Below are 18,636 nucleotides of genomic sequence, written 5' to 3'. Positions count from 1 at the left end.
CAGGTTGATTAGTCACTCAGAAGGCAAAGCTCCGTCATTCTCACTCCCACTCTCTCTCTCTCTCTCTCTCTCTCTCTCTCTCTTTCTCTTTCTCTCTGTATTCTTCCTTTCTTCTTTCATTTTCCTCCTTTATCTTACGCCTGCTTTTCTTTCTCTTTCAGTTTCAACACTCTCTCTCTCTCTCTCTCTTTCTCTCTCTCTCTCTCTAGTGTTTCAATTTTTCTTTCAGTCTCTTTTTTTTTGTCTTTTCGATACAGGAGCTGATCGGTGAGAGCTCTTTTGTTACTATTATTATTATTCTATTCTTAATTGTTGTTTGTTCTATCGGAAAACTTTGAAACTGTGTGTGGTTTCGGAGAAAAAGAAACCGGAGGAAAATAAATTAAGACAAATGAAATTTTGGTTTGTGCTTGGCTTGTTGTGTTTGTTTGAAAAGTTGATGATTCAACGTAACTAAGCTGTACCTGTACATGCTATCCGCTTTTCTTTTTCCTTATTTATTTATTTATTTTTTCTTTTCTGGTCTAAACAATTTTTGGAAGGGCAATCGGATACTGAAATAACGAACTAGGTCCTCACATATTGATTAGTGGGTTGGTCTGATGAATTATTAAGTTTCAAACTTTGTGGGAGTGGTAGTAGATGGATATATTCTTCTGCGAAAGCTAATTTGATCGCTGTTATCTGGATATGTGTTTAAAGGGATAATATGTCTGTAACCTTCTATTTTTTTGAGCCTGTGGGTTGGACCACACAGAAAATGCTATCAAAAAGCTTAGACTTTAGTGCAAAATGTTATGATTAAGCTTACAATTTAGTGTTTTATGAATATAATTTGTATCCGTATTCTCTATCTGAATTGGGTCTTCTATATTTTTCGTTTTTTTCGTTTTATTTATTTATTTATTTTTTGGGTTGTGTACGTGTGTATTTGGAGCAGTCATTTCCATATGGTTGCGCCATTTTTGTTGTCATTCTGGTGTTTTATTTGGGACAAATTGATTTCCATTTCCATTTTTGTTCCTCTGTCTTCTTTTCCTATCTTTATCTATGATGGAGATGTTGTGGTGCGCCGTGACTCGTGCTAATCAATCAGCTTAGTTTTGATTTTGTAGATATCAATGAAGAAAACGACGAAGCTTTTGATTGATAGTGACGCCATGGTTGTCTTTAGGAAATGAATTGGATGGTTCTAAGTAGTTCTTGCTGGTGCTAATGTGTTCGTCAGTGTTAATTTAATTTGTTGTTCATATACAATGAAGGAGTTAGTTTGATTCTGTCATGTGTTTCTAGACTTTTCTTTTCTCTTTTTCAAAGTATATCTTTCCCTGTTGCAACTTGTGTGCTTTACGAAACTTTATTTTTCATAGTTGGCCTGATAATTGTTTTACGAAATAGAACTCATCAATCTCTTTCTCTAAAAGTAATTTGCTTTTTGGTGCATCTAGGGGAGGTATGTTATTGACTTAAGATGATTCCAAGCATCTTATGGTGTATGTTTGTCATCTAGGGTGAAGTGAAACCCATGCTTCTTATATTCTGTTGCGACATGGGTAGTACTGGTATTCTTCACTGTCCTTGAGATCAACTGATAATCTGCTAGATCATTGCTTAACTTAAATGGGGGGAATTTGTTCAAGAAAGAGAGACCAACAGGTCATCGAAGATGGTGTACCTAGGGGGGTATCTGGAAGATATCATAAAAGTAGCAGTTCAAAATGGCTGGCAACTGCATTATCTCGTCCTGTTGTAAATTGTCAGCCAGGAGGCAGTTGCCCATCTCTTTTGAAATTATGTGTACATAAAATTCGTGAGGTACATACTCTATGTGATGTTTACACATGTAAGACTGCGCCTATTTATCTGGCCTGACCTTACATGTAAGTCAATGTAACAGGATATTGACAAATATAGTTCATTCTCAATGCTGCCAAGGGATGTAAGTCAGCAGATATTCGATGAATTGATTGCTTCCCACTGTCTTACTGATGTTTCTCTTGAAGCTTTTCGAGACTGTGCTCTCCAGGTGATATTTCAGTGGAACTTTTGTAAATTTGAAACTTTGATAGTTAGTTCAACATCATTGGCCTATTGAGGAATGCTATTTCTAAGCTTTTTGCATTAAAATGGCAGGATGTTTGTTTGGGTGATTATCCTGGCGTAAAAGATAGTTGGTTGGATGTGATATCTTCACAAGGCTCATCTTTGCTTTCTGTTGATCTCTCTGGTTCTGAGGTGACAGATTCTGGATTGGCTTATCTGAAAGACTGCCCAGGCCTCCAAGGATTAACTTTAAATTACTGTGATCAATTTTCTGAAAATGGGCTTAAACACATTAGTGGTAGTATTTTCTATTTCCTTTTGTCACATCTTGGCTTTAACAGTGGTAAAATTGTGATGCTGCTGATCGCCTTCATGTTATGCTTAATTATTCAGCATCGCGCTATTGTTTCTTGACAGAATTTGTATATTCTCTCTTTCCTATATATATTTTATGCTTTTTACCGGTGACAGACACAAAGTTTACTTAGTTATGAGGACATTTTTTGTGCAGATCAATAGAGACATTTTTACTTTTGGTTTAGTATCACTTGGCTGTTTTAACAAACAGAGTCATTCAAAGCTTTAGCAGATGCTAACCTAAATATTTATCAATGGCTGTATTGAAGACAGTGTGCGGTTTTAGTTTACTGGGCTAGGAGTTTGGGCAGTTGCAAATGAATGATGAATTTTTTATTCATTTGGTCAAGCTTGATATTATGTTGTTTCTGATATGTTGGTTCTCAATTCATTAAGTTTTTTGTCTTATACTTCCGTGAATACTTTCCTTCTCTCTATTTCAATCTAATTTTCGTAGTGGTAGGTTTTGGTTAATGTGGATGCTTATGGTGGTGACCTTGTCTGTAGGTCTTTCAAATTTGACATCTTTGAGTTTTAAAAAGAGCACTGCTCTAAATGCTGAAGGAATGAGAGCCTTCTCTAACTTATTTAACTTGGAAAAGTTGGACTTGGAGAGGTGTTCATGGATTCATGGTGGATTCGTTCATCTTAAAGGTTTGTCCTGTGTCATTATTCCAACTGACATAAATAAACATCGTTTCTTGTTCTCAACTTTATAATTGTCTGACCTCGGACATGGAGAGGTGTTCACGTGCATCTTTAGGTTACTCGTTAATGTAGGTTGAAGCATGAGGCTAGACCCTAATGATTGTTTTCCATGTTTAATGGAGGGTGTGTCCCTCTTGTTGAGTATTCAGTGAAATAGACACAGGCACAGCAGTGGAATTACTTAGATGTCAAGCTGATATAGTTTTTTTTATCATAAAATTTCATCTTTTCCAATTCTCTAAATTGTGGGTCTAAAAAGTCATAATTGTTTTCTGTGGAATTATTTTACAGGGCTAATGAAGCTTAAGTCTCTCAATATCAGATGTTGTAAATGTATTGTAGATTCAGACTTGAAATATCTCTCAGGTAATTGTCATAATAATGAAAATGCAATCTACTCCATTTGCAACACGCGTTTGAGGGTTTTATTAAATGTACTTTTAGGATTATATGCATACATGTATCAGCTACGATAAGATTTTATTAGCTTTCTATACTGGACTTTTCTGTCCTGTATGGATTTACATTTTTGTCACACTGTGGGATGCTATATACTTGACATTTAATGTGTTCTTTTGAAATAATAACGCTTATTGATAGATGTTTATGTATTTGTTAATCACCAATTCTTCGTGAAATGTGAGTAAAAATCTTGGTTTCCTTTTGTGCTTCTTTGTGGCTGATGGACTGATGTATTGCTTGCACTAATATATTATATGATTCACTTTTCTTGTTATTGCAATTTGGCTGTGTAAATTGTACTGTACTACAATCTGTGAAGATTAGTTATGTAGAAGTGACCCAACGGAAAAAATACAAAAGATTAATTGTGTAGAAGGTGGAAGTTGGTTAGATTCTCGAGAGGAATATATTGGAGAATTTAATTTCTTATTGTGTGGATTTTTCTTTTGGGGCTTGAAAATGGTTGCTCAAAGAATCAGTTTGGATGAACTTTTATAGCAAAAAGTTACTCTTATGTCTCAGGGCTTAATAACCTTGAAGAGTTGCAGATTTCCAACAATAACATTACTGATTTTGGAGTTTCTTATTTGAAAGGTAATGTCAAATTTATTTGATGGTGTGATGTTAATGTTGCCATGAAAAATATTTTCATCATCTGGAATCCCATTTTATGTGTTTTCATATTGTTAATTATGTAATAAATTAATAATACGTCAGAATTGCTATGCTGCTTTTTTTATTATGCATTTTTCTTATCAAATATTTTATATGTGCTTGAAGAAGAAAGATGAAACACTCTTGTACCCACAGGAAGCATAAGGAAAGTAGGAAAACAAGCCCTAAAAGAGCTCAATTTCTAAATTCTTTTACATGGGCAGCAAAATAATTAAGAGGGATTTTCTCATTTAACTCCAAGGAAGAGATATCTAAATGTTAACATATATTACTTCAATCACGCACAGAAGAGAGAATCATGAGCCATATCTCACCAGTTTCGTAACATACTTATGCCTAACTGTGGAAACAACCAATATAAACTGAAAGGTGGCCATTAATAATTGAGAAAATTATGAAGCTGGAAGGATAAAATATAACTGAATATGTTTAGGAGTGCAATATGATGCACAACAATCTGTTATCCACGTTGTGACTTATTTAAAGCATCTCATTACGTTTCAATAACTTTTCCTCATCATCCAAAAGTTATTTGTGTGCTAACCATTTTAAGTATACTGTTTTTTTGTTTAAGCTATATTGCCACCCCTTAGGTTGACAATGGTAGCACCCTTGTCCCAAAAAATTTTGAAAAGGTATACATTACCTTCTCTTCCCTTAATTAGTCAACCTAACGTGAGAGGCTGATTGCAAATTTTAAATATATACCAAATCTACATTTCTTTTTTGCTATAAAAATTCAAAAGAGAACACTTTCCTTTCTTGCCTTCCTTCCTGCTTACTTGCTTCTTTCCATTCATTCTCCCTCAACCTGTCACCCATCAATGTGCCAAAATGAATAGAAAGAAATAAAAAGAAAAGAAAAAAGAGAAAGTAGATATTTTGTAGCCTAACAATTCCTTTGTTGCTAATATTTTTGTTGTATTTGTTCTATCAACTTGGTGAAGCAGTTGCAGCTGTAAGTTCATGTATATTTGAGCCTCTTTATGCCAGGCAATAGTGTTTCAGCCTTGTGGATTGCCTCTGTGCATTATTGAAATCAGCTATGATAATCAATCTATGAGGACCCACTAAGCCAAGAGTTAAACCTCTGTGCATGAGAAAAAGTAAACCCATCAAATCCTAGAATTAAACCTTTGTGCATGACAAACAATTAACATGGCCTCTAGATGGACAGAGAACCGAAAAAATTGAGCTACATCCATTTAAATGTCAGTTTGTATCAGTTTTTGTCATATGAACTGAACTCATGCTTTTCTTCAAGCTGTAGGTACCATAGATTATTTACTTATGAAGTCATTCTTTAGTTCTCTTTCAGTCTATTGAGTCTGGAATTGCTGGATCTTCAAATCTGTATTGCAGGTTTGCACAAGCTTAGAATGTTGAACTTGGAGGGCTGCAATGTAACTGCTGCATGTCTTGAATCTATTTCAGGTTCACTATTTTTTTTTCTTTTTTTTGGTTTCTTGGGCTTTCTAATAATTAATTTCTATCCTTCTATGACTTGAGACATAATAGATTCTGTAAACTCAACCCTTACATCTGATATATAAGTTTTAGGTAATAGAAGAAACTTAAAACCCTAGAGGGCTTAAAGTTTTAATAATTTGAAATGCATTTAGCAATAATCAAGTATTTTTGCTAGATTTGGGTCTATAAGTTATTATTACAATATTTTATTGAAGCTGATTGTTTCTTTGCAGTTCTTGAAGCCATGGCATACTTAAATCTTAACAGATGTGGTCTATCTGATGATGGATGTGATAAGTTTTCTGGTGAGTGACATTTGGATGTTATAATGAGATATTAACATTGAAATAATGGATCTGGTCTGTGTGTAATGGAATGCGTGGTATTAGAATGTGCTTATTCCATTTTGCTCCTTTGTAGTCTTCATTTTGCTAAATAAATCTTGTTACTACAGGACTTAAAAATTTGAAGGTATTGAGCTTGCAATTTAATGATATTACAGATGCATGCATGGCTCATCTTAAAGGTTCTTTCTCTCACTCTCTCTTTCTCTGACGACATGTTTATTGTTTCAGATATTTTTCCTATGTTGGACTTCAGGTTTTATTAATTAATTCTAGGAAAGTTGTTCACATCATCTTCTATAAATTGTTATTGTTCTGACATTTATTTTTCCCCTGTGCTGTCAGAAATGTTTGTATTTGTGTGTTGAGCTTTATATGCTATTGAGCATCTTCCTATCAGCTTAAGTGTTCTAACATAGAAAGAGTACAATGCTATCTTTAGGATTTGGCTGCTTTTAGATTCTTAAATCCATTGATGGTAATGCCTAATTTAAAGGTAGTTATTCTTTTCGAGATAAGGTATGCCTGAGTTTGCTGTCCTTTTTATATTGTTTTTTTTTAATTTATTATTATTTAATGCTGTTAATCTCTAGAAATATCTTTTTGTTGACTTGTGGATTACCTTCTGCTTATAGATTCTGTTGGACAGATAAGTTATGACGTCATTTCTATAGGGTATTCCACATTGTCACCTTAAGTCTCAAGTTTAGGTGGTTTTGTGTATTTAAATAGCGTAACTATTCTGTACCATTTTTCAGTTTTTTCTTTTCTCAATTGGTCCACTCTTTACATTTCTTATCATCTGGGTTGCAAAGGCATGCAATAAATTTTTTGAGAGTAATTGTGTTATTATTTTTGTTTTTTGTTTTGCAGGTTTAACAAATTTAGAGAGTCTAAATGTGGATTCCTGTAAGATAAGTGATAAGGGACTTGCTAATTTGACAGGTTTACTATTCAGTTTTTACCTTTATATCTGTTTCATTTCAAATTAAAATTACATGTTTGTCTAGTGTGCTTTGCTTAATCCTCTTCTTCTAGTGTGTATTCCCACCCCTAGGGTTCCCCTCGTGAGAGAAAATAGCAGCTTGAAGCTGTGTAGTTGCATTTTATTGGCCAACCTGAGTGTCTCCTTGTAAATTCAAACTTACTGTCTCAATTTCATTTTATCAAAGTCTTCTAGGATTAACCTCAATTCTGTACTGATTATCCTTTAAGGCTGATTATCAGTGGCTTATAAATTCTTCAATTGTAACAATGATAATTGACTTATATAATCTGGGTTGTGGTTGGACTGCTTACTTTTTATAATTGTTTATTCACTATTATGTCTTACATTGGTTAGACATGTCAACTCCTCTTCTTTGACCATTTTGTTGGTTAAAAACAATGTTGAGAAGTAGATGTCACTGGAATAAATGGTTGAAGTGTTTTCCCTTTGACCCATACAACTAAATCATAAAGACGTTACTTTAGAGTTCTTATATAATTTCTAAGCTTCTGTTTTGGATTGTAATAGTTTGTTTAATTGTAGTATCAGTACTTTGGATTTAATTTTATGACAAGCCACCATTATTCCGAATTCATATACCTATTTTTTGTTCTTAAGTTTGTCTTATTTCTTTATCCTTGGTTCCTCTGTTCCTTTATTCAGGCCTTAGACTCTTGAGAAGTTTGGAATTGTCTGATACTGAAGTTGGGAGCAGTGGGCTTCGGTATCTCTCAGGTTAGGGTTCTTTTTCTACATTCTCACATTTGCAAGATATAAATGATTCCAAACTAAAGTATTAGCATAAATAGGATGTTGGTGCAGTTCGGAGCTACAGTTGTAGTCTACAATTTAAATATTCTGAGAAATTATGTACTTTACCCCTTTTTTTTCTTTTGGGGCTAATAACTTTCTTGTCTGTTGTAATAAAGTGATCTATAAATTCTTTCCTTTTGATGGTATCATTATGTTGTCTTTCTTGGTCATGGCACAATAATAATGTTTTAAAACTCTGGTGGACAGTACAATATTTATATACTATTTATCCACATTTTTGAAAGAATGAAGTTAAAAAGAGAGAAGGGGGAAAAAAAAAAGAAAAAGAAAAAAACAATGACATAAGAACTTACAAAAAGAAATGAATAAGACCTTTTTGTGCAATAGGAGCAGCTTTAATTGGTGGTTGTGTTCATCCTGCATTTTTTTTCTTTCTTAAAACACGTTATAATTTGTATAGTCTGAAACTGATTCTAAGGTTTTTCTCCCACTGCTCATATCAAGTCTTGGAGGACATGGTGGAAGAAAGAAGAGTTTATATGGGAAAATTGACTGCAGGATGTTGATCATATGGAATCTAATTATGCTTGTTTGTCATTGCATGTCTATTTTCTTTTTGTTATCTATGATTATTAAATACATTATCGTGTATCTCTTGTTTATGCTTCCAGGTTTGAACAATTTAGAGAATTTGGATCTGTCATTCACATTAATAACTGATGGTGGTTTGAGAAGGTTGTCTGGATTGACATCTCTTAAATCACTTAATTTGGATGCTCGCCAAATTACTGATGCTGGACTTGCAGCTCTTACAAGTAAGTATTTTCAATTTTTGATGTAACTTTACATGTATAATTAGCTGAACACTAGTATTCAATACGGACAACTACCTCTGGCAAATCTTTTTATGATGATGTCGTTTTGAAAAAATAAATAAATTAAGTGAATATTTAGCTTGTTTTGAAGTTCTAAGCATGGTACTGTGTTTCATTGTACTCAACCATTATAATTAGAGTTTCTACTTTCAGAAAAACCGTTACGACTTAAAGAAATCATATTCTTTCTCATTCTAAGGCAAAATCCATAATCAAATTGGTAAATAAAATTTTATATTTGATGCTTAGATTGTAAGTCTTACAAAACCCTATTTAGTTTAGTTTGCTGTTCATTTTATATTCTTTTCCAATTCATTTTGGATTTTGCCTTTATCTAATTGTTCATAAAGGTTGAGCTTGTTCATCCCCTTGAACATAGGAGAATTTCTTTTCCTCTTTCAATAAATATCTTCAAAAAACGAAATACACCTAGGTACTAGGTGTCATTGATCTTGTGATTTGTGGATGCAGATCTTACTGGATTAACACATTTGGATCTTTTTGGGGCTCGAATTACAGATTCTGGGACAAATTATTTACGCTGTATGTTTGAAATATCTCCACCATTGGTCCCTGTCTATTTGGTTGATGCGGCTATAGTTGTTACTCGGGTTAACCATTATATAATTTGCCTCCCTTAGTCCCTTATATGGGGCATCACTTCCATGGAAAATAAATTCTTTTTAGTTTTTACTACTTTTTCCAGATCATGCTTAATGTACATGCATGAGAATTTTATCCTCCACATATGGACTATCTGAGGTTTCTATCCTAGTAATAGATTTTTTTGCTTCTTTTTACTGTTTATTCTTATGTGCTTATTGTAAATCATCATAATAATTAAGTTTGATCAGAAGTTATCATATCTGAAAGCAATGAATCTGTGTCCATTTGCTACCTCTTACAGTCTTCCACGATTTGATTTAATTTCCAACACTGACATCATCTGAAGTTAGGTTTATCTGTCTTTGAGATTCGGTGTATATTTGGAGCACCTAGGACTGTAATTATCAATTACTAAAAATTTAACTTATTTTGTGATGATTTATATTTTTGTTGCGTAAACCTGTTTTTCTTAACGTCTTACCCTCTTATATGTTTTCATTCCAAGCAGACTTCAAGAACCTCCAATCCTTGGAAATATGTGGTGGAGGATTAACAGATACTGGTGTGAAGAATATTCAAGGCCTTTGCTCCCTGACTCTGCTAAATTTGTCACAAAACTGCAACCTGACCGATAAAACCTTGGAATTGATTTCTGGTATTTTTACTACTTTATTCTATTTTTACTTTACAATAGCCATCATGTAAAATACTTCTTTTAAGTATACGCTTGAATGTATTTATAAAAAGAAAAAAAAAAGAAGTATATGCTTGAATGGATAAAAATACATGCATGGTGAGACTGCTAGTTCTATGGCCTAACTTATAATAGCATCTGGATCCTGCTTTTAAGTTCCATTTTCCAGTCATTGTGCAGTAGTATATGCATGAGCAGTTCTTCTAACATGACCCCTTTATATATATATATATATATATATATGAAATGCCTATATCTGTACAAATGGAAAATATTCATATAATGAAGATCAGTTGCTTACTCAAGTGTTGAGTCATATACTCATATTCAAAACATTATTCGCATTCATAACTCCAATATTGATTTCTTTTCCCCCCCTTAGGTAACCCTACCCAATGCGTTATGGGTGCTTCATTCTAATATAGCTAGCATGTACTAACTTTTCTGTGTTCAATGCATAATTAATTGAATGCATAGGAAATCTCTGTTGCTTTTAACATCCTTGTTAAAATCCTCTTTACATTCTTAGTCATGCCCGCTGATATGTCATCTGAGAATGCTGCAGGATTGACCACATTGGTGTCATTAAGTGTGTCAAATTCACGTGTTACCAATGAGGGTTTACAGTATTTAAAGCCTCTGAAGAATTTACGGTCATTAACCTTGGAGTCTTGCAAGGTAACTGCATCTGAGATCAAGAAGCTTCAGTCATTTGCCCTCCCAAATCTGGTAAGCATTCGGCCAGAATAGATTGGGAGTGGTAATAAGGTATTCTGTAAAGCAGTCATCAGCTGTGTACAGTTTAATAAATTCCATAGGGAAAGATAAAACCTTATGTGGAGGAAAGAACTGTTATGAATGTACAGATCGGTGATACTTGGATGCATGTATATATGGTCAACCGAGGAATTTGAACATCGTTTAAATTAATTGTATATGTATCATGTTGTGTGTTTACTAATGTACAGATGCTCTACATGCGGATGCATGTATATATTATGACCTGTCTAAGTTTGAATTCTTCTTCTATAGAATGTTGTTTCGGAATTTAATGTGTTAATGGCCTATATATAGATGCATGTTCATGTTAGCCATGAATTTGAAGTGCTTAGCTTAATGCCATAGTTTCTTGCATGCCAAACTCTACCATGTTATTATCAAAATCATCCTTGAAAGGGATTATAGCCACTTACAATGTCAAATAGCAGTATGGATTGCTATTGTGATGGACACCGGTTGTGTCAAATAATATTTTTTCATATGTTTCTTTAATATTACATGTAAATGTAAATAGTCGGATTCATTTCGTTGAACATGGTGTTGAAGGCAAGTCGTATTACTTGAGAAATGTTAAATGTATGAAGACACTAAGGATGGTGCAAATCCAATGATCACCTGGCTGAGCAATTAAACAAAGTTGCTGATATAGCTTTTGTATGAAGGACAAGAGTTGGGTGAGTTCGATTGTTGATATAGCTTATGTAAAACGGTCAAAAGTTGGGTGAGTTCAAAAATCGATTTCCAAGCTGGCAGGCAAAAAGGTGGGTTCTGTAAACATGGTTTTATCAGCACCGAGGAACAATCACGATATAGTCAGATGTTACTCGTTATTCATTATATTCAATCTCCAAAAATCGAGTCATAATTTGAGCAAACCGGTAGAAGATAGCTCACTGCTTAATAAGCTAAAACTTTTAGCATTGTATAGTCTGCAGTTTGGATCAAACATCCAACCTGATAGGTTTCCTCTTGATTCTGTTCCTGTGTACTCCGATGCAACATGCAAAAACCCTGAATCTATTTTGTCCCATAAAAAGGGGGGGAAAAAACAAGTGTGCATCAATTGTTCTGTCAAACAATTTAGCTACATCAATTTGCAAAACAGAATGGACCCTGAAAAAGTTTGATACTTTCTGAATAATTTTACTTCATGAAAAGTAACAAAAGTTATTTAATGGAATAAAGTCTTGCTGCTAAAGATAAACAGAATTTAAGTGACATGAGAAACCGACACTAAAATCTAAATAAGAATCACCCAGACATACAATCAACTAAGATTTGCTAATAATACAGACAAGACTCAACTGTCAGAAACTGCTAAAACTTGGGGATGAAATGTGGGAGAAGGCAGAATGGAAAGACCTGCGACCTCACCTTCTCCCCAGTATACAGAAACGAAATAAAAATAGTTTTCTGCAAACAACTATGAAAAATATTGACTTTTGTTGCACAACTGTCCACTGTTTTGTAAAAATACAAGGCCGAAGCTGAACTTTAGAGGTACATCGTAAAAAGAACCTGCAGAACAAACCCAATGCCAAAGTAAGATGCTAAAGCAATAGTTATAATGGATTTGTAAATTGTGAGCCAAATCTAAACCATGGAATGCCAGAAAGGAATGAAGATAAGAGCGAACATTAAAATATGTACTATCCAAGAGTATCTGGCGCATGCAATCAAAAGTTGCACTGTGCAATATTACTCCCAAAGGAACGTAACAATTGTTTTAAAAAAAAAAAAAAAGAAAAAAAAGAAAAAAAAACACACGTATGAAAAATTTTGTAATTTTTTAATGGATAATTGTTACAGAACCTTGTTCAAAGCCATTAAAAAACCGTAAGGTCCACTCAATTTTAATCCTTCAAGTTCCAATTAACGATTTGTTTGCAGATAACTTTCAGAGTACTCCTTCGGCTTACCAGGCAGAGAAGTTGCTTCATCTTCTTAATGTTGATTCTTAAAACTTATTACTTGAATAAATATATTTGATTTACAAAGCTTTAACTTAAACATTGACTGTTTCTTCCGCTTCATTCTAAATTTTACTCTGATTCATTGTTCTCTCTAAAATGCAAAGTACCAAAGTTACTTGTGAAATTAGAGTGCTTCCCATCCCAACTCCAGTTGCTATATGCACAGGTTGCCACTTGACAAGCAGCTTATACAGCTAATAGTTGACTCTTACATAAATTCATAAAAATAAATTTTGGAAAAGAGAAATAATAAAAATAACATAAAGTACCATAACTATCAACACTACAAGATATATTAGAAAAACGATAAGCAGCAGTTCTTTTGAAGAAAATAATAATTCAGCCTTTGCTGGTTGAAAGTCTTTTCATGATATTTCAAACTTGACATTTGTGAATGGTACATGCGGCAGTAAGATGTCTACTTGTGCAGCTTTTTGCTTTGTTGCAGCCAACAAAAACTTCCTAAGTTGTGATGTAAATTAACAACTATCAGAACGAATGGTACCTACCTCAATAGAAAAGACTGTTTTCCTGGGCTGTGGAATCTTTTCCCTACTATTTTCTAAAACAATTTATAATCATGTAACTCATACATGCCCCAAGGCAGAATAAAGCTTTGAAACTCGCCGTCGAAACAATGGCTCCAATCGGAATGATTGTATCCCATTCCGCCATGTTTTTGCTTCATGCATTTCACTCCATGCCTGCACAATCTCATCAACTTTGAACCCAAAATCTGTAATTACAAATGAGCAGTTAAGTCCTTAAACTTACACATGACAAGTTCTGGGTGCAAAACAAAAAAACATACATATGTTACCTTCCAGTGCGTCATTATTTGAACAGTGATTTTTCACCATGACGGCAATATCTGTAGGAGAAGCCCCAGCAACTTCAAATTTCTCAACTGCAACTAACAAACATTCATGCCATACTGGTAACCCAAGTTTGAATTCCACAATAGATCTCTCATAGAGCATGGTTCCCCATAAGACATTTATCTGGGACCTCATGGTCTTAGCCTGCTCTTTGGCTTCTTCTGCTGATATATCTTTAAAAAGTCCATCCAGCGCCATCTTCTGCACCTGGGTTTTGACATTGTTTTTTTGGGAAAGTTCACGTAGGTGTTGCTCTTCCCATTCCTCCCACATCTGCATGCCTTTTTCCATGTTGTCTTCAGCTTTGTTATAAAGTTGCAGAACCTCTGTAGATGGCCATGTTCCCAAATCAACATTTCTGCTAATTGCATAGTACCAAGAGAGTCTTGCCTGCTCAAATTGCTGCTGTCCTAGAGCCAGAAAAGGTTCATAAAAATCTGGTTTGATTTTCAGAGCTTCATCATAACTTTTTCCGGCTTCTACATATTCCTTTTGGACCCAATCATATGCAGTTTTGATTTGTGAAAGGACCGATTCTTTTGAATCATCTCCTGTATAATATACTCTCTTTCTTGCTCTTGACATGTGAACATTTCCCCGGTTGAACAATGCTAAAGCTGCCATCTCTTGGAACTTCTCTCCTGCTATGTCAAAAAGAACTTGGGCTTCTTCACTCGTTACAGTCTCTTCCATAGCCTCAGAGTAGAGCTTGATCCCAAGTTGGTGAAGATCCAAGTATGTATCAGATTCAAGTCCAACATAGTTCTTGAAGAGCTGAGCAAACTGGAATATCCAGTCCTCAATGCAAGATGAGACCTTCATTTCCTTGCCTTTAACCACTACACCATTCTCTGCCACATTGTTTTGTGGAGTACTAAGCTTGTGCACCTCTTCCTCATTATTCAATTTCTCAAAGAATGGGTCGTGCTCAGGTTCCACTTCTACAATGTGTAACCTGACAGAGCCCTGTGATTCTGTTGCTTCTTCAGCCCACCTCAGTTCTTCATTAGTAGTGATCGTAACCAAATCGTCTTCTTGGTCTCTGTATTTAATAAGAACTGCTCTTGAACTGGGAAATCGTTCACGAACAATCTCCCTTAGTTGTGGGAGGGTACAATTTACTGGTAACTGAGCCCATCTTATATCCTCTCCAAAGATCAATTTTACATTTTTTTTAGGCACTTCTTCCTTTATACTGCTAATTTTCTCCTCCACAACAATCTTGACGTCAGCCTTCTTGTCCTCTGCTGTTTCCTCAACCTTCTCTTCCTTCACTTTTTTGTCAACCTTTTTCTCATCAACTTTGTTGCTCTTCTTCTTCTTCTTCTGTGTCTTTTCTTTAACAACTTTTTGGGGAGGTGAAAACAATGGTGGTTCAACATAGTCTCGAGGCAACTCAATTACTGTATCATCAGTTACTTTTAATCCCTTCCTTTCGAGCATTGTTCTAATTCTTTCTGATATCTCTAATGCCATTACATTATTTGGTTCCATTTTTAGAACAGTGCTAACATCTCTTAGAGCCAAATCCACTCTATTCAAAGCCTCGTAACACCTTGCTCTCTTTAAGAGAGCTTTGCTGTACTTTGGTGTCACTTCAAGAGCTAAATTGCACTCATGGACAGCTCTGGGGTACTCACTGGGTCCCATCTGCATATAGCAGGCAGCCATATTACTCCGAAGATACGAGACATCAATATGGTTTCTAGGAAGCAATTTTAGGGCTTTCTCATATTTCAACATGGCTCCTTCATGGTCTCTTTTCTGGAACAACTTGTTCCCCTCATCCTTCAATTCTTGGGACATGGATATGAAAACCTCAGCATCCTTATCCGAGGCTTTTGGGCTATTAACCCCACTTTTACTATGCTTTCCACTACTATCACTTGATTCTTGCCCTGCCTGTTTCTTCTTCTTTCCGCTATTCTTCCCCATGGGGAATTCAACAATTCAAAGTAGAGAAACTCCAATTCAGAAAGAAATTTAATTTAATTATATGATAACGTGTTCAGAGTAGAAGACTAGCAAGCCAATCCAATCCAAGGAAATAGGGAACAGAATCTATCCAAATGTTGAAACTAAATTTCTAATGCAAGAAAACCAGTCCAAACTCAATAACCAATTCTATCCTAAACCTTAAAAATGAGACAAATAAATAAGGAAGAGTTTCTAAACCCACCTTCTTTTTCTTTTCTTTTTTTCCCTAATAAATTTACTTTGAGATCCTACAAACCAAACCTGTATGTTATGGGGGAATCAGAAAAGGCATCAGCATATAAAGACAAGCTCATACACAAGAGAACACCCCTAAACCTCCATTTGGGCATCGCTTGCTGGAAAACGGCTTGAAAATCCTGAGGTTCCCTTGAAGCTCAAATGGGTTTTGTTTTTCACCCGTTAAACGTAAGAAAAAAGAATTGAAGGTAGCGGAAACTCTAAACACATAAAGGAAAAACGAAAAAAACCAGAACTTTCTTTCCCTCCAAATCAGGATTTGTTCTGTTTATCCAAAAGAGTAAACAAATCCCAATTTAGAGAGAAACAGACAAACCTCAAATTCAGCTAAGAAATACCCTTCTCAGGAAAACCTGAATCCTTGCTGTCTATTGTTGTTGTTTTGGTTGTTCTTATTCAAGAGAGAGAAAGAAGAAAGATTTCGACTTTATCTGGGGAATATGAATGCACGCGAATAGAAAAGTTTGAGATTTTCCAGGAAAAATTCAGACCAGGAAAACTGCAAAGAAGATTTTGACGGGAAAATGGGATGTGAAGAACAGAAGGAAAAACTGACAAATATCCGTTGGTTTGCTTTTGTAATGTCTAAGATTTTCACTGCTTGACGTATACGCCACAAAAGCATAGCAAAACCGGATAATTTATTATTTTTATACTTAGCTTTTTTTATTTATCTTGTTCACTTTGGCTTTCTTATACATCACATAAATTTTCATATTATATTCTATACCTTTTGTAACACAGAGATTAACATGGTGGGTCCCACATTTCCTTGAATCCTAAGTTTTTGGGGCCGTCCGATTGACTAGCAAAAAGGGCACATATCCAATTGCTATTGCCAGATCACAACAATATCAAAATTCCATCTTTATTAATCACATAATTACCTTTTCAATTACTCTATTAAGCAATAATAGTTGATCTTTTTCCCCAAGTTTAGTAGATTATTACATTATTATGTCCATAAAAAAATTTATTTCATTATTCTAAAAACTTTACACATCTCTTTGTTCCCATGAAAAAAGACTTTCAATAATTGTAATCTTTTTCAATGGTGTACACAATATTTTTATGATTAAATATTTTTATGTTAAATTGATTTTTTAAACTTACTACTAATTATTTCAACTTTTCATGATTTTATGACGTTTTCATCTATTTACATACTAAAATACATCATTTGATTGCCAATAATTTTTTTTGACATTCTCTCTCTCTCTCTCTCTCTTTCTCTCTCATATTTGTTTTGGTATCATGTAATATATGAAGTTATCATATAAATCAATACTCTTTTTTTTTTTAATTTTATTGCCCACTGAATAATGCAACTACAATTAAAAAAGACTAGTCTAATTTGAGAAATAGGAAGACGTTATTTTAACCTAACGATTCCTCGACAACAGTAAGTGAAAAAGAAAATGAAAAGCAGCTAAAGTAATTGTATAGTTTCATTAAAATAATAATAATAATAATAAAAAGAAGCTCTGGCAATAGCAAGTTCTAAGAAAAAAGAAAAAAGAAACAATTAAAAAATAATAATAATACTGTAACAAAAAGGTGTGGACAAGTAATAGTGGATACTCATTATCCTTTTTTTCTGGGTTAGCGTGTGTGTTTCTCTTGTTTTTCTTTTTAGATAACGAGCGTGTATGTCTCTCGTTGGAGTGAGAAAGGCGGTAAAATGAAAAAAAATAAATAAAAAAATAAAAAACTTGACAATCTAAGTGGTGGACCCCTGACAATAAGTCAGCCAATGATTGGGTCCCACATAGCATCATAGAGAGCTTGTGAACAAAAGTAACGAACTATGGCGGGTCCCATTCAACCGCCAGTCACATATAATTAAAAACAGTACAGTTTGCATACTTAACAAGGCAACCGCAAGCTCTCAGCCATAAAAAAAAACAAGGCAAGCTCAAACACCGTACCATTTATAATTTACTTTTTCTTTTTTCTTTTTTCTATTTTGTGTAACCAAAGGTTTATTTGTTTTCTTCTTTGGGATGCATGATATAAAAAAGGACAGTAGAAGAAAATGATGTTGATTTTGTATATAAGGTGTTTTGGAATGCTGTGATTAGAGGAATGCGTTTAAGATGTTGAAATTGGAAGTTTTCCATTTAATTCTTGCAACTCAAAGATTTAACCTTGTATATATATATATATATTTTTTTTTTTGGGGTTTGATTTTGAATTGAATTTATTGACCATGGAATTCGAAGTAAATTTCATTTTGCGTGGTTGAGCAGAGGAGGAGGAAGAAGAAAGAAGAAAGAAGAAGAAGATGAAGAGTTTTCAAAACTGTGCGTTTGCATTTTTGACAATTTTTTTTTTAATTTTAAATAAAAAATTTGAAAAAAAATAATAATTTTGGAAGTCATATAAGATGCACTTTACCATCTTTACGATTTGTGTTACAAATTAATAAATTTAAATTGTGTGATATTTTAAAAATAAAATGTATTAAATATTAAATTTATTTTTACAATCTTCAAAATAAAAAATTATAAAAATAAAAAAATATTAAACTGCATTTTATCCTAAATAATTTGTTTTGAAAATATTTTAAATAGGATTTTTAAAATCAATTGTAATATATCAATACCTTATATTTTCAAAATCATTTCAAATTTATCTAATTGAGATTAATTTTAACTGATTTCGTTAATTTAGGTTTACGTATACTTCAGGGGATCCCAAAAATGATTTTGTATTTTTTTTTTCAAAATTCCATTTGTTTATTTTATAGAAGTAAAAAAAAAAAAATACACTTT

At 33.7% G+C, this 18,636-nt stretch overlaps 2 protein-coding genes across 6 annotated transcripts; one reads left to right on the top strand and one right to left on the bottom strand.

Annotated features, from left to right (window-relative positions):
- Nucleotides 1–80: 80 nt before the first annotated feature.
- Nucleotides 81–11,043, top strand: LOC107415680 (uncharacterized). 4 transcript variants are annotated; one of them, XM_025072412.3, is made up of 16 exons: nt 81–267; nt 1,449–1,815; nt 1,898–2,026; nt 2,134–2,341; nt 2,908–3,054; nt 3,400–3,474; nt 4,093–4,164; nt 5,608–5,679; nt 5,949–6,020; nt 6,170–6,241; nt 6,933–7,004; nt 7,711–7,782; nt 8,493–8,636; nt 9,168–9,239; nt 9,811–9,957; nt 10,474–10,508. In XM_025072412.3, the coding sequence occupies exons 2-16, from the start codon at nt 1,621–1,623 to the stop codon at nt 10,491–10,493; spliced, it is 1,569 nt and encodes a 522-aa protein (XP_024928180.2). In that variant the 5' UTR covers nt 81–267; nt 1,449–1,620; the 3' UTR covers nt 10,494–10,508. The 4 variants fall into 4 exon arrangements, with proteins under 4 accessions (XP_024928180.2, XP_060669800.1, XP_060669799.1 ...); XM_060813816.1 differs by lacking the exon at nt 10,474–10,508 and adding an exon at nt 10,562–11,043 and having other exon boundaries at nt 83–267; nt 1,511–1,815; XM_048472197.2 differs by lacking the exon at nt 10,474–10,508 and adding an exon at nt 10,562–11,043 and having other exon boundaries at nt 83–267.
- An 842-nt stretch (nt 11,044–11,885) lies between these two features.
- Nucleotides 11,886–16,465, bottom strand: LOC107415679 (protein PHOX1). Of its 2 annotated transcripts, XR_001581233.4 has the most exons (3): nt 13,570–16,465; nt 13,259–13,485; nt 11,886–12,294 (listed from the first exon to the last, which is right to left on the bottom strand). XR_001581233.4 is itself a non-coding variant. In XM_016024044.4 (2 exons), exons 1-2 carry the CDS (start codon nt 15,560–15,562, stop codon nt 13,337–13,339), a joined length of 2,142 nt encoding a protein of 713 aa, XP_015879530.2. In that variant the 5' UTR covers nt 15,563–16,465; the 3' UTR covers nt 13,016–13,336. The 2 variants fall into 2 exon arrangements, 1 of the variants encoding a protein (XP_015879530.2); XM_016024044.4 differs by lacking the exon at nt 11,886–12,294 and having other exon boundaries at nt 13,016–13,485.
- Nucleotides 16,466–18,636: the final 2,171 nt, after the last annotated feature.

This window comes from Ziziphus jujuba, chromosome 1, assembly GCF_031755915.1.
Source record: "Ziziphus jujuba cultivar Dongzao chromosome 1, ASM3175591v1".
Lineage (NCBI taxonomy): Eukaryota > Viridiplantae > Streptophyta > Magnoliopsida > Rosales > Rhamnaceae > Ziziphus > Ziziphus jujuba.
This window is presented reverse-complemented; position numbering and strand designations above follow the sequence as displayed.

Excerpts from the sequence above, each read along its gene's own strand:
- LOC107415680 (XM_060813816.1), top strand. The coding sequence starts at position 1,621 with ATGGGGGGAATTTGTTCAAGAAAGAGAGACCAACAGGTCATCGAAGAT. Across the intron at positions 2,342-2,907 it reads TGGGCTTAAACACATTAGTG|GTCTTTCAAATTTGACATCT; the intron begins GTAGTATTTTCT and ends CCTTGTCTGTAG. Across the intron at positions 9,958-10,561 it reads AACCTTGGAATTGATTTCTG|GATTGACCACATTGGTGTCA; the intron begins GTATTTTTACTA and ends AGAATGCTGCAG.
- LOC107415679 (XM_016024044.4), bottom strand. The coding sequence starts at position 15,562 with ATGGGGAAGAATAGCGGAAAGAAGAAGAAACAGGCAGGGCAAGAATCA. Across the intron at positions 13,486-13,569 it reads AAATAATGACGCACTGGAAG|ATTTTGGGTTCAAAGTTGAT; the intron begins GTAACATATGTA and ends TTGTAATTACAG.